This window comes from Vitis vinifera, chromosome 6 (genome assembly GCF_030704535.1).
Source record: "Vitis vinifera cultivar Pinot Noir 40024 chromosome 6, ASM3070453v1".
NCBI lineage: Eukaryota > Viridiplantae > Streptophyta > Magnoliopsida > Vitales > Vitaceae > Vitis > Vitis vinifera.
The window spans coordinates 4,192,097-4,210,225 of record NC_081810.1 but is presented as its reverse complement, the minus strand read 5'-3'; the positions used below and the strand labels follow the sequence as shown (position 1 = coordinate 4,210,225).

At 31.8% G+C, this 18,129-nt stretch overlaps 1 protein-coding gene across 1 annotated transcript; it reads left to right on the top strand.

The window, feature by feature from the left end:
• Positions 1-7,792: 7,792 nt before the first annotated feature.
• LOC100241711 (E3 ubiquitin-protein ligase RSL1) lies at positions 7,793-17,991 on the top strand. Its single transcript, XM_002282051.4, has 3 exons — positions 7,793-8,743; positions 14,985-15,757; positions 17,573-17,991. The coding sequence occupies exons 1-3, from the start codon at positions 8,051-8,053 to the stop codon at positions 17,778-17,780; spliced, it is 1,674 nt and encodes a 557-aa protein (XP_002282087.1). The 5' UTR covers positions 7,793-8,050; the 3' UTR covers positions 17,781-17,991.
• Positions 17,992-18,129: the final 138 nt, after the last annotated feature.

Below are 18,129 nucleotides of genomic sequence, written 5' to 3'. Positions count from 1 at the left end.
CTAACTCAATGAGAATTGATTTAATTACTTAAAATAATAGAGAATTTTATAATAACAAAAGCAAATAATATAAATGATAAAACTATCCAGAGTAGGTTGTGCTTTTAAGTTCATATTTCAATTACGAATAAGATCTTTTTTATCTTAAAATAGTTGCATTTGCTAGCATTCCAATCTCAACGCTTTAAAAATATTACCCATCTCAAGGTCTAATCCAAAGGGTTCACATATCACTGATCAAACTCTCTTATCAATGAATCAAGCTTGAATAACAAGCATTCACTAAGCTAATTAATTAATTACTAAAATTAATTACTAAAAATTGAGGAATCTAAAAATAGGGACAAAATTGTAGAAAGTTTTAAATAAGTATCAAAGATATCTGATCTTGACATACTTGTAGAAAGTTTATTTTTCTTATTAATTACTAAAATTGAGGAATCTAAAAATAGGGACAAAATTGATTACCACATGAGATCTTCTCTTAGATTGCACTCTCCATTTGGATACAAGTCGATTTAGTTTCTCACAGATTTACTACATAAATTAAAAGAAAACTAAACTATATAATGTATACCCTCCTAAAAATCTCTAAGTACTACCATACTTATATGAACTGCTCATAAGCTGCGTGGCAACCCCTTTTCTTCCCCAACAAGTCACATCTTTAGAGTAAAATCCCATAGAAGTGAAACATTGATGTTCTAGCATATATTCTCATAGGTTTAGTGAAACAACTTCACTTTACATAAGAATTAGTATACATACATGTATTCATGGCCGTGCAAATAGTCATTTTCCACAAGCAACTACTTGATCATCTTTTAGTTTGAGTGCAACTTTGCTTACCCCTAGTTGGTACGCTTAAGGATTTGGCTTTGTATCCCCATTTTGCCATATGTGACATCATTCGCGAAGTGGCTTCTCAGCGAAGGTGACAATTTTGACTCACAACTGGAAAATTATAAAAATTTCAATGGATTCGAGTTAGGTGTAGTTGTGTTAGTGTCATAATTATGTCAATTCATATAACCTATTTAATAAACAAGTGTTCAAATTTGACTACTCAACTTGTTTAACCTGTTTAGTTATTCTTGTCAAATTAATAGTGTATTTACTTAATTGTGTTAAAATGACACGTTTATCATCCAACCCATTTATGATTTGTTTAACCCAATAAATTGTTTATATATTTAAAAATTGTATAAATTAAAAATACTTTTTTAACTAAATATCATGTAGTTAAAAATTTTAAATAATTAATTAAGTAAAAATTTATATATTTAATCATAAAGATTAAAAATATTTTATAATTAAAATTTTAATTTATTTTTTTATGTTATAAACATATTATAATTAAAATTATATAAGTAAGTTAATTAAGATTTTAAAAAAGAAAAGCTAAAATTTAAAGCAACTAAATTATATTTTAAATAATATGTTTATAAATTTCAAGTTTTAAATAACTTAAATTGGTTAAAATCATATAAACAAGATAAACAAGTTAAAATTATGTTAATAAGTTAAAATCGTGCTAAATGGTGAATAGGTTAGCATCAAGTTAACAAGTTATTTGTATCGATTCATACACATATCAACTTTACTTATTTATTAAACAAGTTAATTAGATCATGTTGTATTACCCATGTAATAAAAATGTTGTATTAGGTAATTTTAATATGATTTATTAAATGAGTCATATTCAAATTGAGTAAATTTTCACCTTTTTTTTATTTGTCTTAACACAACAAAAACCCAATACGACATGATCTATTATCATCCTACTTCTAAGTGAGATAGATTTTACGTGATGGATGTGTTGAATAAGTACGTGTAATGCAGAGAGATAGTGATTGGCTACACATAATCATGCATGTAAATACCCTATAGTTCTGGTTCACTTATGCAAACTTGGTGCTCTCAATTTCATTTACACAATGCAACTTTGTGAGTTGGGTCAAGTTGTGAGTCAATCCAAGCTTAAAATGTATCAACCCGAAGTTTGACTCAACCTTATTTCGAACTTAATTTAACCCAAGCTTAAATTATTAAATTCTTATTGTATTTAGGTTTGCTTAAGGTGATAAAACCATGATTGGGTTGGTCTAGATCAAGTCGGGTCAAGATTTGGAAACTTGAAACCCATAGATACAAAATATCAAAGCATTAAAAACATCATTTCATAGAAATTCAAACAAATATCAAATTCTCACACCCATTTTATCAAACAACTTGCATGTTTCCAAATCCAGGAGCAAGCATCATATAAATATCAAAGAGTTTGTACACTGATTTTGCCCTCCTAATTTAAATCTTCACAACAAATCTGGGATTTGTAAAAGCATCCATCCAAACATGGATTTGTTGCAAGCCATACAAGCATAGACTCTATGTTTATACTCTTAGAAATTCTTGGTTGAAATTATAAATTTGAAAATAAAATAAAACACACATAGAGAGTAACTTGATAATATATTATTAAGTAACTTCTTATAACTTCGTAATATAGCAAATTGAACTTCATAATATAATATTGAATAACTTCTATTTTTTTTTTTCAATTCACTCCTTGTCGGAATCATCCCATACTTGAAACCCTTTTATATTTTGAAGCATTAAATTTTGACAACACATCTCTCTTTTGAATAAGTCTTTTCATCTTTTACCATTAATAACCATCTTTTAATTTTACTTTTTAATTTCTTAAGTTTCGATGTATCATTTTTTTTACCACATCTTCTAAGTCAATTATGTACAAGTAACATACCAATAGATTATTTATGTTGCAAATTTAATTAATAATATAAGTGACAATTACATGTAATATAAAAGTAATGGAAAAATAATTGCATGTAAAATAAAGAGAAAAGTGATATAGAAATGTAAACATAAATTTTGGGAGAATTACCCTTAAGGGTAGGCTGGGGGAATAAATGACCAATGAGGGTAGGTAACTTTGATAATTCTTTTGAAGGCCTTATATTTTTATTAGACTAATTTACCCTCAATTGATTGCTAGTTCTGCCAGTCCCAGAATTCCAATTCCTTGGCCCCTTATTGCCACCTCCTTGGCCCCAACTGACAGCACCATCATGACCTTTCCACCCTTCCCCATTATTGTTTGACTCTTTGTTCCATTCAAAGGACTTATTATTCTCACCAGAATTGTTTCTGTTGTTCCAGCCACCACTTTGATCCCTCCTTCCACGGCCCCTACCTCCAAAACCACCCCTGTCTGAATCACCTCCGCCTCCACCTCCAAAACCACCCTTGTCAGAACCCTTGTCTTTGAACCTTTGGTGACACATTATAATATAAAATTGCATTTACAGTAAATTGAAAAGTATGATTTGATTTTCTTTTTTTTGGGTTGGCTTTTTTTCTCTTTTTTTGGGCTAACTTGGTTGGTGGAAGCATGGAGTAACCGTGGAATTTCTCGTGCAATTGCAAATGTATTATATTGTGGTGAATAAAATATATATATATTTTTTTTATGATCATGAATTTTTCTTAATATTATATTATATACTCTTTTGTACAGGACAAGGTCATAAAGTACAAGTTAGGGATATGCCAAAGAACCCATAATTGCCCAGTTTCATAAGAAATTTGACATTTTCAAAATTTTACCTTATCGTAATGTATCGTAATGTTATTGTATTTGTATTGTAATTGTACTGTATTTTTATTATACCTCTATATTTTTATATAAAAAAAATTAATTTTATAGATTTTTTTTTTATCCATCATTGGATTATCATCAACAACTATTTCACAATATTACAATCAATGAAAATTGAACAACGAATACAAAATAAACAAATGAAAATTATAATCAATTGAGAGACATATTTTATATAATAAATAACAATATTTGTTGTATATTATACATGTTAGGGATATGCCAAAGAACCCATAATTGCCCAGTTTCATAAGAAATTTGACATTTTCAAAATTTTACCTTATCGTAATGTATCGTAATGTTATTGTATTTGTATTGTAATTGTACTGTATTTTTATTATACCTCTATATTTTTATATAAAAAAAATTAATTTTATAGATTTTTTTTTATCCATCATTGGATTATCATCAACAACTATTTCACAATATTACAATCAATGAAAATTGAACAACGAATACAAAATAAACAAATGAAAATTATAATCAATTGAGAGACATATTTTATATAATAAATAACAATATTTGTTGTATATTATACATGTTAGGGATATGCCAAAGAACCCATAATTGCCCAGTTTCATAAGAAATTTGACATTTTCAAAATTTTACCTTATCGTAATGTATCGTAATGTTATTGTATTTGTATTGTATTTTTATTATACCTCTATATTTTTATATAAAAAAAATTAATTTTATAGATTTTTTTTATCCATCATTGGATTATCATCAACAACTTCATGTATTGAAATTACAATAGTGTATTTTTGTTGTTGTTTTTTTTTTTATAATTTTGGCTTGCAAGGATGCTTTATGATAGGAATACAACATGATAGCCTAGAAATGCCAAATCAGTAAAAAATAATTCACTTTCCAGATAGGTTAAAGAAAGGGAGAATAAACACTTTTTTACTTTCCGTTACTTTTCACTTTCCTTGCTTTTCACTTAAGGGTAGTATTGACATTAAAATAAAATAAGTCCTTTGTAGGAATTATCATCATTTGACCTTACCCTTTACAAGACTTATCATAGTTACCTACCCTCATTGGTCATTTATTCCCCCAGCCTACCCTTAAGGGTAATTCCCCCAATTTTATAGTGGTTGAATGCAATCTAACTTACATCCACATCCCTTAAACTCTAACCAAATTAGTATCCTATTAACAATGCTTCCAACCCTACTCCACAAGTTTTACACTTGGATTATAGTTTCAAGACACCCTTTACAACCATGTGACTTTTGAAGTTGAAGTCTTCAAACTCTCCCCCGTATATTATGGTTCCTATTGTAGGGAATTAAACCGAATTCCCAACCCGTGAGAAACAAAAAAATTAGAGAAAAACACACGCCAAAGAAAAACAATCACACGCACAAGACAGTATTTACGTGGTTCGGCAATTTGCCTACGTCCACGGAGTTGCAGGGATATCACTATTATCAGGGAAGAATACAGAGTACTACTTGGCGGCTACAATATTCTCTATATATATATAGCACGGCAACCCTACCATACTAAAAAACCCTAATTACAAAAGGTGGTTCCACAATGGGCTAAACGGGCCCAACATGCCTCAATAAATCTCCCATTAAAAAGGCCATGCAATATTATTCGGGTCGGGTCGTCAAACCGGATCAAACAAAACTAGGCTCCACAAAGCCCAACACCTATGGACTCTCTTATAAGAAATCTTGCTCGTAAGTGATTCCAAGCTTAATACCACCTCATAAAAATTGTAATTGATGAGAATAAAATCCTAGTACAAGATTATGTTCAAATGGATACAAGATTAAATTAAGATTCATCTATTTGATATTATAAAACCTTTTAATCGAGAATAGCACTAATCAAAGGGTGATTTTCATTTAAAAAGATTTTAATCAAAATCATATACATAAAAAAAATGTTTTAATAAAATATGAAACATGATATGAGTATAACGCACCAACAATCTTATAAAGATATCTAAAACAAATATGATCTTTAAAACCTTCTTTTTTAGATTTTGTTTCCTTCTTAATTTTCTTTTATTTTGATATTTTTTTATCATCTCTTTAAAAATCTTCATACCTAATATCTTTTAGGTTTTTCTTATTTTCTTCTTAATTTCCTTTTATTTTGATATATCTTTTTGGATGTCTCTTTTGAAATCTTCATAACAATTACACTTAAAAAATATCATTAGTTTTAATCTTTATTTTGTAATCGTTAATACCGAAATTAACTGAACTTTGGTATAACATTATTCATATATCTTTAATAATAAACAATGATAAATTATAGGTTTGCAAATTATTTAAATAATAAATTTTTATTCACGTAATTTTAATAATAAATGATAATAAATTATCCTATTAAAATAAATTATTAATAAATATAATTGGATATGATGGTAATTTAATGTTTTAATAAGGATATTATGGACAATTTTATATATAGTATTTATATGTAAGGATGAAAATATCGGTAATCACGGATATATATGGATATATCGGAGATAAAGTTTTTTTATTAAAGAATTTGATATATGTATAATATGATTTATCATATTTGATAATAATATTGTATGCATGGATAAAAATATGAATTTTATAAGTCTACATTTATTATTAAATTACATTAAATATTATTTTATAATAATATTATAATATTTGATTATAATATGTCTAACTTAAAAATATATATTAATATTAAAATTATGATCCATTTAATTCAATTGTATTAAATGATATAAAATAAATTATGATATATGTACAATTTTTTAATATTTAATTAATTTATTAATAATATTAAAAACACTATGAAGAAAATTATTATGATAATTTTTATATTTTTGGTAATCAATAAAAGGAAATTTTTTTATTTAATTATAAAATAATTATAATTAATTTACTCTTCAAAATTTTCTTTTAAAATTTTTTTTTATATGATGATTTTGAATATATATTTTAAGTGTAATACATTTAACAAAAGGCAAACTTGCCTTGATGGTCTGATGAGTTGAACCTCAAACCTTTTATTGGTAATCACGGATATATTTTGAACATTTTTCTTCTTATCTATATGGATGTAGATTTATAAATATAATTTATTTTTATCATAAAAAATATACTATAAGTAAATTCGTACAATGATTATTTTTGGAACGTTGAGAAATAGTGGACAAGAATTTTATTACCTCAAATATTAATTTTTTTTAAATAATTACTCTCATTTTATTTTTGTAATTACCCCAAGTAAAGATATTATTTTTCTAATCTATAAAATAAAAATAAATAAATAAATAAAAAGACGAAAAGAGAAGGAAACGCATGAGATGAGGGTGATAAAGTTTAACACACGTTGGAAGTAATATAGTATGATAATCAGAGCAACAACGTTAAAAGCATGACGTCAGCCTATATATATATCTAATATGAAATAATTATGAAAATCCAAAACAATCCCGAGAGATTTCACATTAATTAATAATGCTCGCTTAGGATGGATTCTCCATTTTTGATAAGTGTATGGTAGTTAAAAATAATAATGTTTAAATTATTGTAGTGGAAAAAAATATTTTAAATCTATTATTTTTTATTGATTATTATTATTTTTAAATGTATAAATAATCGATTTTTGATAAGTGTATGGTAGTTAAAAATAATAATATTTAAATTATTGTAATGGAAAATAAAATTTAAATTTTTTATTTTTTATTGATTAATTTTATTTTCTTTTAAATTTATAGATGAAAATCTTTCAAATAAATGATTTCTAAAATATTTTTAAAAGGAATTTATAAAAATTAAGGATAAAAATTGAAATATTTTTTAATTAATATTTAACTAAATATAAAATAATTTTTTTAATATCAGATGTTAAATATAATTTATATTTTATAAATAATATATTAATAATAATAAACATAAAATCAATTAATTTTACAATACATATATTTATAATATTTTTGTTATTAAAATATATTATTAATTAAAAGATAATTTCTCATATTAATTTTTTTAAAGAAAAATAATCTTTTTAAGAGACTATTTTTATCTAATTTTTTTTTAAAAAATGATAATAAAAGGAAATAATTCCTTCAAGAAATGATTTTAGGCTGAATTTTTTTATAAAGAATTTTAGAAACATATCTTCAAGAGCCCAATTTTACAGATATTTCCTATTTAAAGAAAATAAATGATCTACTTTTAATTAGTAAAAATATCTGAAATAGATTTCATTAGAATTAATTTTTAAAACTAGCATAGACTTATAAAAAAACCGATGAATCCTTGAGTCTTTTGAGTCTTGTATTCCGCAGCTTTTAAATCCCGGAAACTCCAAAAACAAGCAACCGTGAAAGGCAGGAAGAGAGAGAGAGAGCGCGAGATGGCGACAGCGGACTCCGACTCGGGAGACTTCCAGTCCGTCGTCTCCCATCAACGGCGGGAACTCCTGGAAGCGCAAACCCTGGAGTCAGACCTCGACTTGGCATTCCGCCTCCAACTCGAAGAAGCTCTCGCGGCTTCTATGTCTTCTCTCCCATCTACATCGTCGTCTCCGCCACGAGTGCAAAACCCCGACACTGACTGCTTCGTTTCGGGCCTCAGGGCTTTGCAGACGGATGAACTTGACCGGCTCGAACAGGAGGTCAGGGACCGCCAGCAGAGCGAGGCAGAGATGACGAAGCTGCGTGAGGATATCCATCGGCGAGCGCATGATCAGAAGCTTGCGCGGGAAATCTCTCAGATGCCGGAAGAGGAATGGGAGGAGTACGGCGACAACTACGAGCGTCCGTTCGGGGAGGGGTCGTCTTCTGGGGAGGTGTTTAGGGTGTTTTTCAAGGGGTTGGCTCGTGAGGAGAAGATTGGGAATTCGAGGGAGCCGATTATGGGGATCGGCGTTTCGATTTGTGATTTTAGGGACAATTTGGTTTTCGAATTGCAGAAGCCATTGGTGGGGTGCGGGAAGAGCCATGAATACGCTGAGACTAGGGCAATGATCGAAGCGCTCAATGCAGCGCTTGCTTTGGATTTGACGCGTGTCGACCTTTTCTGCGATCATCAGCCGCTTTACCAGCGTGTGAGTTCCTCTTGATTCTTGTCTTTTGTTTTTTAATTCCTTAAGTTGAATTCTATTGCTATCTCCTTTAAATTCTTTATATTGGGTCTTGAATGCTTTTGCTTTCCTCTTTCACTTCTTTTGGTAGATTTTGAATTTTACTGCTATTTTCTTTCAATTTTCTTTGTTGACTTTGAATGTTATTGTTATCTTCTTTCACTTATTTATGTGGAATTTTAATGCTATTGCTATCTTGAATGTTAAATTCTGTCTATAAAGGTATGAATTTTTGGTGTGTTTTTACTGGATTCAGTGGGAATTGAATTGCTAGTGTTGTACGTGTAATTTTTTTTTTTTCAAATGTATGGTTGGAAATGGGTTTGTGACAGAAGATGGGAAATTTTGAACCTTTGGCAAAAGCTATGACTTATTGCTTTTGTGTGTATATTTCATTTCTTTTGAAGTCATTGTTTTAAGGAGCTTAATGATGGTCAGCTGATAACTGAACTGCCCATTTTGTTGTGCATGCAAGTTTATGTCTAAATGCCATTATTATTTGTTGCTGAAAAAAAAATGAGGAAATAGAGTTTTGAGTCCTTTGGTTCTTGTTTTGGTTTCAAACAAATGAGAAGATGAATCTCAATGGGTTTTAAATAACAAAGGTTTTTGGTTTCTCAAGTTTAAAATATGTTAAAAATTTATATTAGTTTATTCAAGTTCTTTTCTATTTCCCTGCAGTTCATGGACAGTCAAACATATGACTATAATAAATGGGACCATTGTACAAAATGTAAAATTTGATAGTGTGAGCTTTGAGAATCAGAATTACTCTTCATGATTTAAATGAATGCTGATTACAGATTAAATTGAAAAACAATCCCATGAAACTCTTAACTACCTAACAAATCTGGAACTAACCAGATTTATAGAACAAGAAAAATAGAACAAATAAAATCAGGAACTAAAATAGATCTTATTTTGAAAAATAGGAAATCTTTTAGATTAACTAACTCCTAAATCTTCAACACTCCTCCTCAGGTTGGTGCGTAGATATCTTTCATTCCCAATTTGCAAACAAAAAACTTGAAGTTAGGCCTCAGGAGTCCCTTAGTTAGGATGTCTGCTATTTGTTGCGTTGTTGGAACAAACGGCAAGCATATAGCACCAACCTCAAGTTTCTCCTTTGTGAAGTGTCTATCAGTCTCGACATGCTTTGTCCTATCATGCTACACTAGATTGTGTGCAATGTTGATAGCTACTTTATTGTTGCATTACAACTTCATAGGAAGAGTATTTGGCTTATTTAATTCTTCTAGGACACTCTTTAGCCACAATCTCACAAATTCCTTGTGACATTGCTCTATAATATTATGCCTCAACACTGCTTTGTGCTACCACACTCTGTTTTTCTCTTATCTAAGTGACTAGGTTACCTCACGCAAAGATGCAATATCCAGCTTTGGATCTTCTAACAGTGATTGATCCAGTCCAATCTGCATCAGTGAAGATTTCAACTCCCATTTGTTCATTCTTATTGAACAATAATCCTTTTCCTAGAGTGCTCTTCAAATATCTCAGAATCCTGTATACAACCTCAAGGTGCTCCTCATATGGAGAGTGCATGAATTGACTCACTAAACGAACTATAAATGTGATGTCTAGTCTAGTATGTGATAGGTATATTGGTTTTACGTACCAACTTTTGATATCAGGTTGTATCTACAAGGGTTCCTTTGTCATTTTCTCCTAGCTTCAAGTTGTACTCTATAGGAGTATCAGCTGGTTTACAACCACTCATTCTAGTTTCTTCTAAGAGGTCAAGAGTGTATTTCCGTTGTGAGACAACAATGCCTTTCTTAGAGCGTGCAACTAATATTCTAAGAAAGTACCTCAATGTTCCCAAGTCTTTGATTAGACACTACTTCAACCTATCCATTTCGAACATGTCATCTCTAATGAAGATAGTATCCATCTAGACTATTAACACTGTGATCTTCCCTTCAAATGAAAACTTTATGAATGAGGTATGATGGGTTTGTCCCTAGGTGTAATATCTCTTAACAGACTAAGTGAATTTCTCAAACCATGCTCTAGGCGATTGTTTGAGTTCATACAATGAATTTCGCAACTTGCATTCCTTTGAATCGAATCTTCTAGAAAAGCTAGGAGGAGAGTTGATATAAACTTTTTCTAGATCACCATTGAGAAATGCATTTTTTACATCAAGTTGTTGTAGGGTTCAATCGAGATTTGCAACAATTGATAGAAGCACTCTCACCCTGTTTAGCTTAGCCATTGGTGCGAATGTTTCTGAATAGTCAATACCATATGTCTGTGTAAATCCCTTTGCCACTAGTGGAGCTTTGTATCTTTCTAGTAAGCTGTCAGGGTTATACTTAACTGTGAAGATCCATTTGCAGCCGATTGTTGATTTTCCTTCAAGTAAATTCACTACTTTCCCAAGCCTTATTTTTTTTTCAAGGGCTCCCATCTCTTCTAGAACCGCTTCCTTCCATTCAAGCACATTAAGAGCATTCTTCGTATTTTTAGGAATATCCATACCAAAGAGTTGTGAAGTGAATGCACAGAGAGAAGGGGACAATTTTTCATAGAACACAAAATTAGACAAGGGATGTTTAGTACATTTCATAAAACTTTTTCGGCTAGCAATTGGAACATCTTAGTCATTGATTGATTCAATTTGGGAATTAGACTTAACTGTAGTTGGCTCAGATACAAACTTACTCGTAGGAATGATAGAATCCAGTTTTGATCTCGCGTTAGATTCAAGGCATTGCTGCAAAGTGGGATTCTTCTTCCATTGATTTACGTTCTTCCTTGAGTAGACAATGACCTCAGGTTGTTTAGTACTTGGTTTCTCACACATTTCGGATTCTGATGGCATATTTAGGGATTGTCCATTATTTTCAGTATTTACAGCACTAGTTTCTATGGGTACCACGTGTGTTTATGGAATAGGGTTAGCCATGGGTGGTCCTGAGTTAGATGCGGGAGTTTTTGGTTTTTCCAAAATAGAATCTGCAGATGGTGTTATGTGAAGGTCAGCCACAGGTGGTCCTAGGTTAGCAGCTAGATTTTTTGGTTTTTTCAAAATAAAATCTGCAGATGGTGTTATATGATGGTTATTAAAAAAAGAATGTGACATCCATGGTAACAAATAGTTTTTTTTTTTAAGATTGGATCCAAACATTTGTATCCTTTTTGTGTTGGACAATAGCAAACAAATACAAAATTTCTCACTCGTGGATCAAGTTTTCCACAATTATGGTTGTAAATATGAACAAATGCAGTGCAACCAAATATTTTGAGGGGAATATTTATAGAAATCCTTGAAGTGGGAAAACATTTTTAAAAAAAATCTGACGGTGTTTGAAACTGAAAAACCTTTGATGGCATTTGATTGATCAAGTAAGTGGCTATAAGAATCACCTCCCCCCATAAATATTTAGGAACTTTAGTTTTAAAGATTAAGGATCCTGCAACTTCAATGAGGTGTTTGTTTTTCCTTTCAGCTACTCCATTTTGCTGTGGAGTATCATTACAAGAACTTTGATGCATAATCTCATTTTCCTCAAAAAAATTCCTAACGATTTTATTAAATATTCCTTTCTATTATCACTTTGAAAAACTTGAATGCTCGTTTGAAGCTGAGTTTATACCATGTTGTAAAAAACTTTGAAATTTTGTTCAGATTTGGATTTTTCCTTCATGAAATAAACCCAAGACATGCAAGTATGATCATCAATAAATGTGAAAAACTTGAATGCTCATTTGAAGTTGAGTTTATACCATGTAAAAAACTTTGAAAATTTGTTCAGATTTGGATTTTTCCTTCATAACATAAACCCAAGACATGCAAGTATGATCATCAATAAATGTGATAAACCATTTCTTTTCGGAGTGTGTATAAATCCTAGAGGGACCCTATACATCACTATGAATCACATAAAAAGGTTTTGAGGCTTTGTATGGTTATGAAAGGAATGATGCACGATGATGTTGCTATCTCACAAATCTCACACTAAAATAAAGATGGATTTTTATTGATGAATAAGCTTGCAAACAAATACTTTGAATACTAAAAATTTGGATGTCCTAACTTGAAATGTGACAACAGGATTTCATTGTCACTAGCAACAGAAATAGAATTGAAACAAGCAGTTGGAGGTTGTCCCTTCAAGTTCAATCCATCTTGAAAGAAATGAAGTGTCTCTCTTTGCCTAACACTGTCAATCATCTTCTTCGAGTTCAAATCCTGAAATTCACATCAAGAAGAGAAAAAATTAACTTGACAATTTTGCTCATGAATGAGTTTACGAATAGACAACAAATTACATGACAAATTAGGAATATGAAGGACACCAGAGTCTACAATCCAAGGATGATTAGCAGCAGGGTTAACACTAACTAGGGCAGTTGTAAGGTAGTTACTTTTTTGAGCTAAAGAACAAGAGGAAGACCAATTACAGTTTACATTGAAAGTTGGAGATTGAAACAGTGTGTACAGGTGCTCTAGCTGGTCCTTACCTATCAAAAGAAAAAAAAAACAGGTGCTCTATCTGGTCCTTAGTGAAAGGAAATGTATCTGAAGGAGTGGGATGCCCCTGTTCCTTGTTAGAGACTTGGAAGGTTCAACTATCTCCACTACCTGTTTTCTTTCTTCTATTTTGAGGTCTCCCGTGCAATTTCCAACAAGTCTCACGAGTGTGCCAAGCTTTCTTACAACGGTCACACTAGGGCTTTTTCCTGGTCTTTCGATAAGCATCTTGGCCAAGTCCCTTTGATACTAGGGCAGAGCTTTCAGCCTCATTAATCAGCTTCGGTTCTTCATTCAGCATCACTTTTCTTCTGGCCTTCTCCCTTTGTACTTCAGAGAAAACCTCACTGATGGATGGTAGTAGCTTCCTACTCAGAATTCAGCCTCTCACCTTGTCCAAGTCTCTGGTTTAGTCCCGCCAGTAAAACATAAACCCTGTCATACTCCATCCACTTCATATATCTCACACTAGCACTAGGACAATCCCATTCATCATCATAGCACAGATCCAACTCTTGTCATCACCTCAGGATCTCCTTGCTTGAACTGCCATGGTTTCATCTTTAATTCAAATATTTGTGGTATATTTTCCAAATCTGAGTAGGTGTCTCAAACTACGTCCCAGGCTTCCTTTGCAGTTGGTAAGAATAGGTATGGTTTTCTGATGGTTAGTTCCATCGAGTTGATAAGCCAAGCAATCACCATCGAGTTTTCAGATTGTCATATCTTTAGCATTGGATCATTTGCCGTTGGTTTCTTCACCTCACTGGTTAGATGGCTAAGCTTTACCTTGTCATCGATCACCAGGTTCACACATTGGGTCCATTCTAATTAATTTTTACCATTCAGTTTATGAACAGTTAATTGAAGAGGAGTTTTGATTGTTGGAGTCAAAATTCTGGATTGATGTTGTGGAGACATTTTGAATGCTGTCCTCATCTCCCCTGGATGTAGCCGAGCTTCTGGTAGCTCTGACCATGGCAGTCTTTGCCACTGAAAAAAAAAAAATCCAATCAGGTCTCAAAGTTTAAACACTCTAATACCATGTGAGCTTTGAGAATTGGAATTACTCTTCATTGTTTTGAATGAATGCTGGTTACAGATTAAATAGGGAAACAATCCCATGAAACTCTTAAGTACCTAACAAATCTGGAACTAACCAGATTTATAGAACAAGGAAAACAAAACAAATAAAAACAGGATCTGATATAGATCTTATTCTAAAAAATAGGAAATCTTCTAAATTAACTAACTCCTAAATCTTCAACAGATAGAATCACACGGCTAGTGATGGAGACATTCAATTTCTTTTTCCATGGAACAATCAAAGATGCCCCTGAATTATATAGAGCCAACAGTAGTTTTGGTGGGACTTCTTTTTCTTTTCAATTGTATTGTGCTTTTAAATGCTATTTAAAATAATGGATCCATTTTAGACAATCATGCATTGCCTCAATGTGCTTTTTCTGGAAGAATCATTATTTGGAGTATGTTTTAGGCAATTGATGCAATTTTTTTTCCTTTTTGATAGGTAAATTATTTTCATCGTATCTTTATCATTCCTTGCCAAGAATCTTTTTCCCTTTGTGCATGTGCATGTGTAGAACTACATGGCATCGATATTACTATATATAACTTAACGGTTTTGTGTTTAGGTCTTAAATGCCTGAAATATAGTTGTTAATACTGTATTTTTCAATACAGGTTAGGGGCAAATGGCCACCTAAGAACCGTAAGATTGCTGCATTACTTGATCAGGTGGCTGTTCTTCGAAAAAAATTCACATACTGTAACCTGTTTCTTGTGATAAGACATGATATTAAGTTTGCGATTAAACTTGCAAATGATGCTATAAATTCTCAGATCATGAGACCTGCAAAATTTCTCCATGGCAATAATTTGAAGGAGACTTGCATAATTTGTTTAGAAGATACTGATATTGGTCAGATGTTTTCAGTTGATAGTTGCCTGCACCGCTATTGCTTTTCTTGTATGAAACAGCATGTGGAAGTGAAGTTGCTTCATGGAATGGTTCCTAAATGCCCTCATGAAGGCTGTAAATCACTGCTGAAAATTGACAGCTGTGGGAAATTCTTGACACCTAAATTGATTGGAATTATGAGTCAACGTCTGAAGGAAGACTCGATTCCTGTGACAGAGAAAGTTTATTGTCCATATCCTAGATGCTCTGCATTAATGTCTAAAAAGGAGGCTTTGGAATATGCCAACACTACTTCTGTTGGTGCTATACGAGCTGGAGCTAGAAAATGCATGACATGTAATGGCCTTTTCTGTATCAATTGCATGGTCCCTTGGCATAGTAAGATGACCTGCTTTGAGTACAAAAGATCAAATCCTTTTCCCCAGGCAGAAGATGCAAAACTGAAGTCGCTTGCAACAAGAAATCTGTGGCGTCAATGTGTGAAGTGCAACCATTTGATTGAACTTGCTGAGGGTTGCTTCCACATCACTTGCAGGTACTATCTTTCTTCCCTGAAAGTTGAGTGCATCATTACTGATTTTCCCTTTTTTTTTAGACCATGTTTGGTCCCGAAGAGAACTAAGGGAAAGAAAAAAATGTGAGGGAAAATAGCTTTCTTGTGTTTGGTTTCACTGTAGAAAATACAAAAGAAAATCATGTGTTAAAATAAGTTAAATAATTTATGCATCTTAAAATTATTCATTCCTTATAAAATGAAGGAAAATAAGTGAAATGAGTTTGAAAAACTAAATCAATATAATTCATTGACTTTAAATCTATTTTTTATTATCCTTCACATTTTTTTTTCCTTCTACTTTTTCTCTCTATTTTCTTTCCCTCGTATTTTCCCTCATTTTCCGAGAACCAAATATAGCCTTAACAAATAGCAATTTGTTTTTGAGGGAAGAAGCATAGATTGGAGAAAACCACATACTTTGCTCTGCTTTCTTTAAATATTTGATTGCGAATATGCTGCATTCCCAGAGCCAAATTTGCATATTCTTAAGTTTAAATGTTGAAACCAAGTGAAAGAAATAGTTCAAAACTATTGCTAGCAATTTGTTAGCATTTGAGTGCCTTTGTAAGATGATAGAAGGGAAATTTTTCTTTTTTCCATTTAGATTCAATTTCGAGTTATTTGCCTCATGACTATAAGAGATTTCTTTCCCCCTTTTTCTCTTTTAATTATCTTTTCTACACCAATATAAGTCTGGTAATTTTGATAGGGTTGCTTGCAATGTTATTCTATGGTGGTTGAAGTGGAGAAGTGCATCTAATGTGTTCTCTCATCATCCAATGGTGATCATGTTGAACGAAAAATATCTTGAGTCAAACAATACTATCTGGCACAAAATGCAGTTAATCAAGAAAACATTTGCAGTAAGAGGAGTATTGCTAAAATTAGGATGTTGAGATGGATCCTGGTGGACAAGAAAAGACCCAATATAAGATAACCCTTTGTAACAACTCCAATTAAATGCAATATAAGTTAGAATCTTCTTCCAAAATCCTATTCCTTGAAAAACAATTAACCAATTGATATGAAGACAAAGAAGTATACCATCTGCTTCAAAATTTGGCATATCAGACTTCCAGGTCATGTAGAGTGTTTATTTCCCCCCTTTTGGGTGTAGTCCATCAAAAATCACATTTTAGTAGTCGCATCATAAGGATGCGGCATGGAGTATGTTTTTTCCTTTTTTTTTTTTAGGTCCATCAAAAACCTCATCATATGGATGTAATTATAAAAGAAACAATACCACATTCTGGAAATGTAATTTTGCTGTCTCTCATATGGACCACATAGATTTCCTTTCCCCCTTTAGAACACCATCCCTGAGATCCCATTTTTACTCAACCAAAAATAAATGTGTATCTTAGTGTGTTTGGTTACTTCTTATAACAACTGGTTTCCCAAAATTATTGGAGTTTGGAAAAGAAAAAACTCTACAAGATGTTTTGAGCTGTTGTAATTATTGTATATTGTTCTTATTAGTATCTTCTGCAGCGATTTAGGCTTTTATTTTTTTGGTTGGTATTAAAAAAGCTTGGAAGATTTGGAAGATCCATGATCCAGGTGTGGCATCTACATGGTGACAATAACTAATGATTGGGTTTATTTTCCATTTGATTGATTGGAAAGGAAAGTGTATTTGGTTGATTTTGTGTTATCCAGGCTGACCTATCAATCTGTTGTGATAAATGGGTTTCACATATGATTCAAATATACTATGCTGTTCCTTAACTTAGTTCATCCAAAGGTTTACATTGTTTCTCTTTCATAAGAAGCAACCTTATATTGTTTCTGCAGATGCGGTTATGAGTTCTGCTATACCTGCGGTGCTGAATGGAAGAACAAAAAGGCAACATGTTCCTGCCCACTCTGGGATGAGGATAATATTTGGGACGAAGGCAATAGAGATTTTGATGACGAATACTATTCAGAAGATGAATATAACTCTGAGGATGATGAATTTAATGATGATCTTTTTGGCTTTAATCAAGACTCTTATCGTTAGGCAGGCATAGGATTATATGCATGTTCCCCATTCCCCCTTTTTGCCTTCGGGTCAAAAGCCTTTTGTGCTTAGCAAGGAACTGGTGTCAGTATTGCATAGATACCCTTTTTATACCCCTTTTTTTGTAATGCAGTGGACTTCTCTTTTCCCTGTCTAATCTTCTTCCCATTTACTTTGTCATTTTATCATATGGTATATTTATTTCTTCAAATGGGTGGTGATGAACACTGCCATAAGGCGGTTCTGCTAGAATTAGGATAGGCTTACCCTTCAGTGTAATGGGCCCGATATATTGGGCCATTCTTTAACAATGGTCTTCAATTCTAATAGGACAATATCAGGTTTGGAG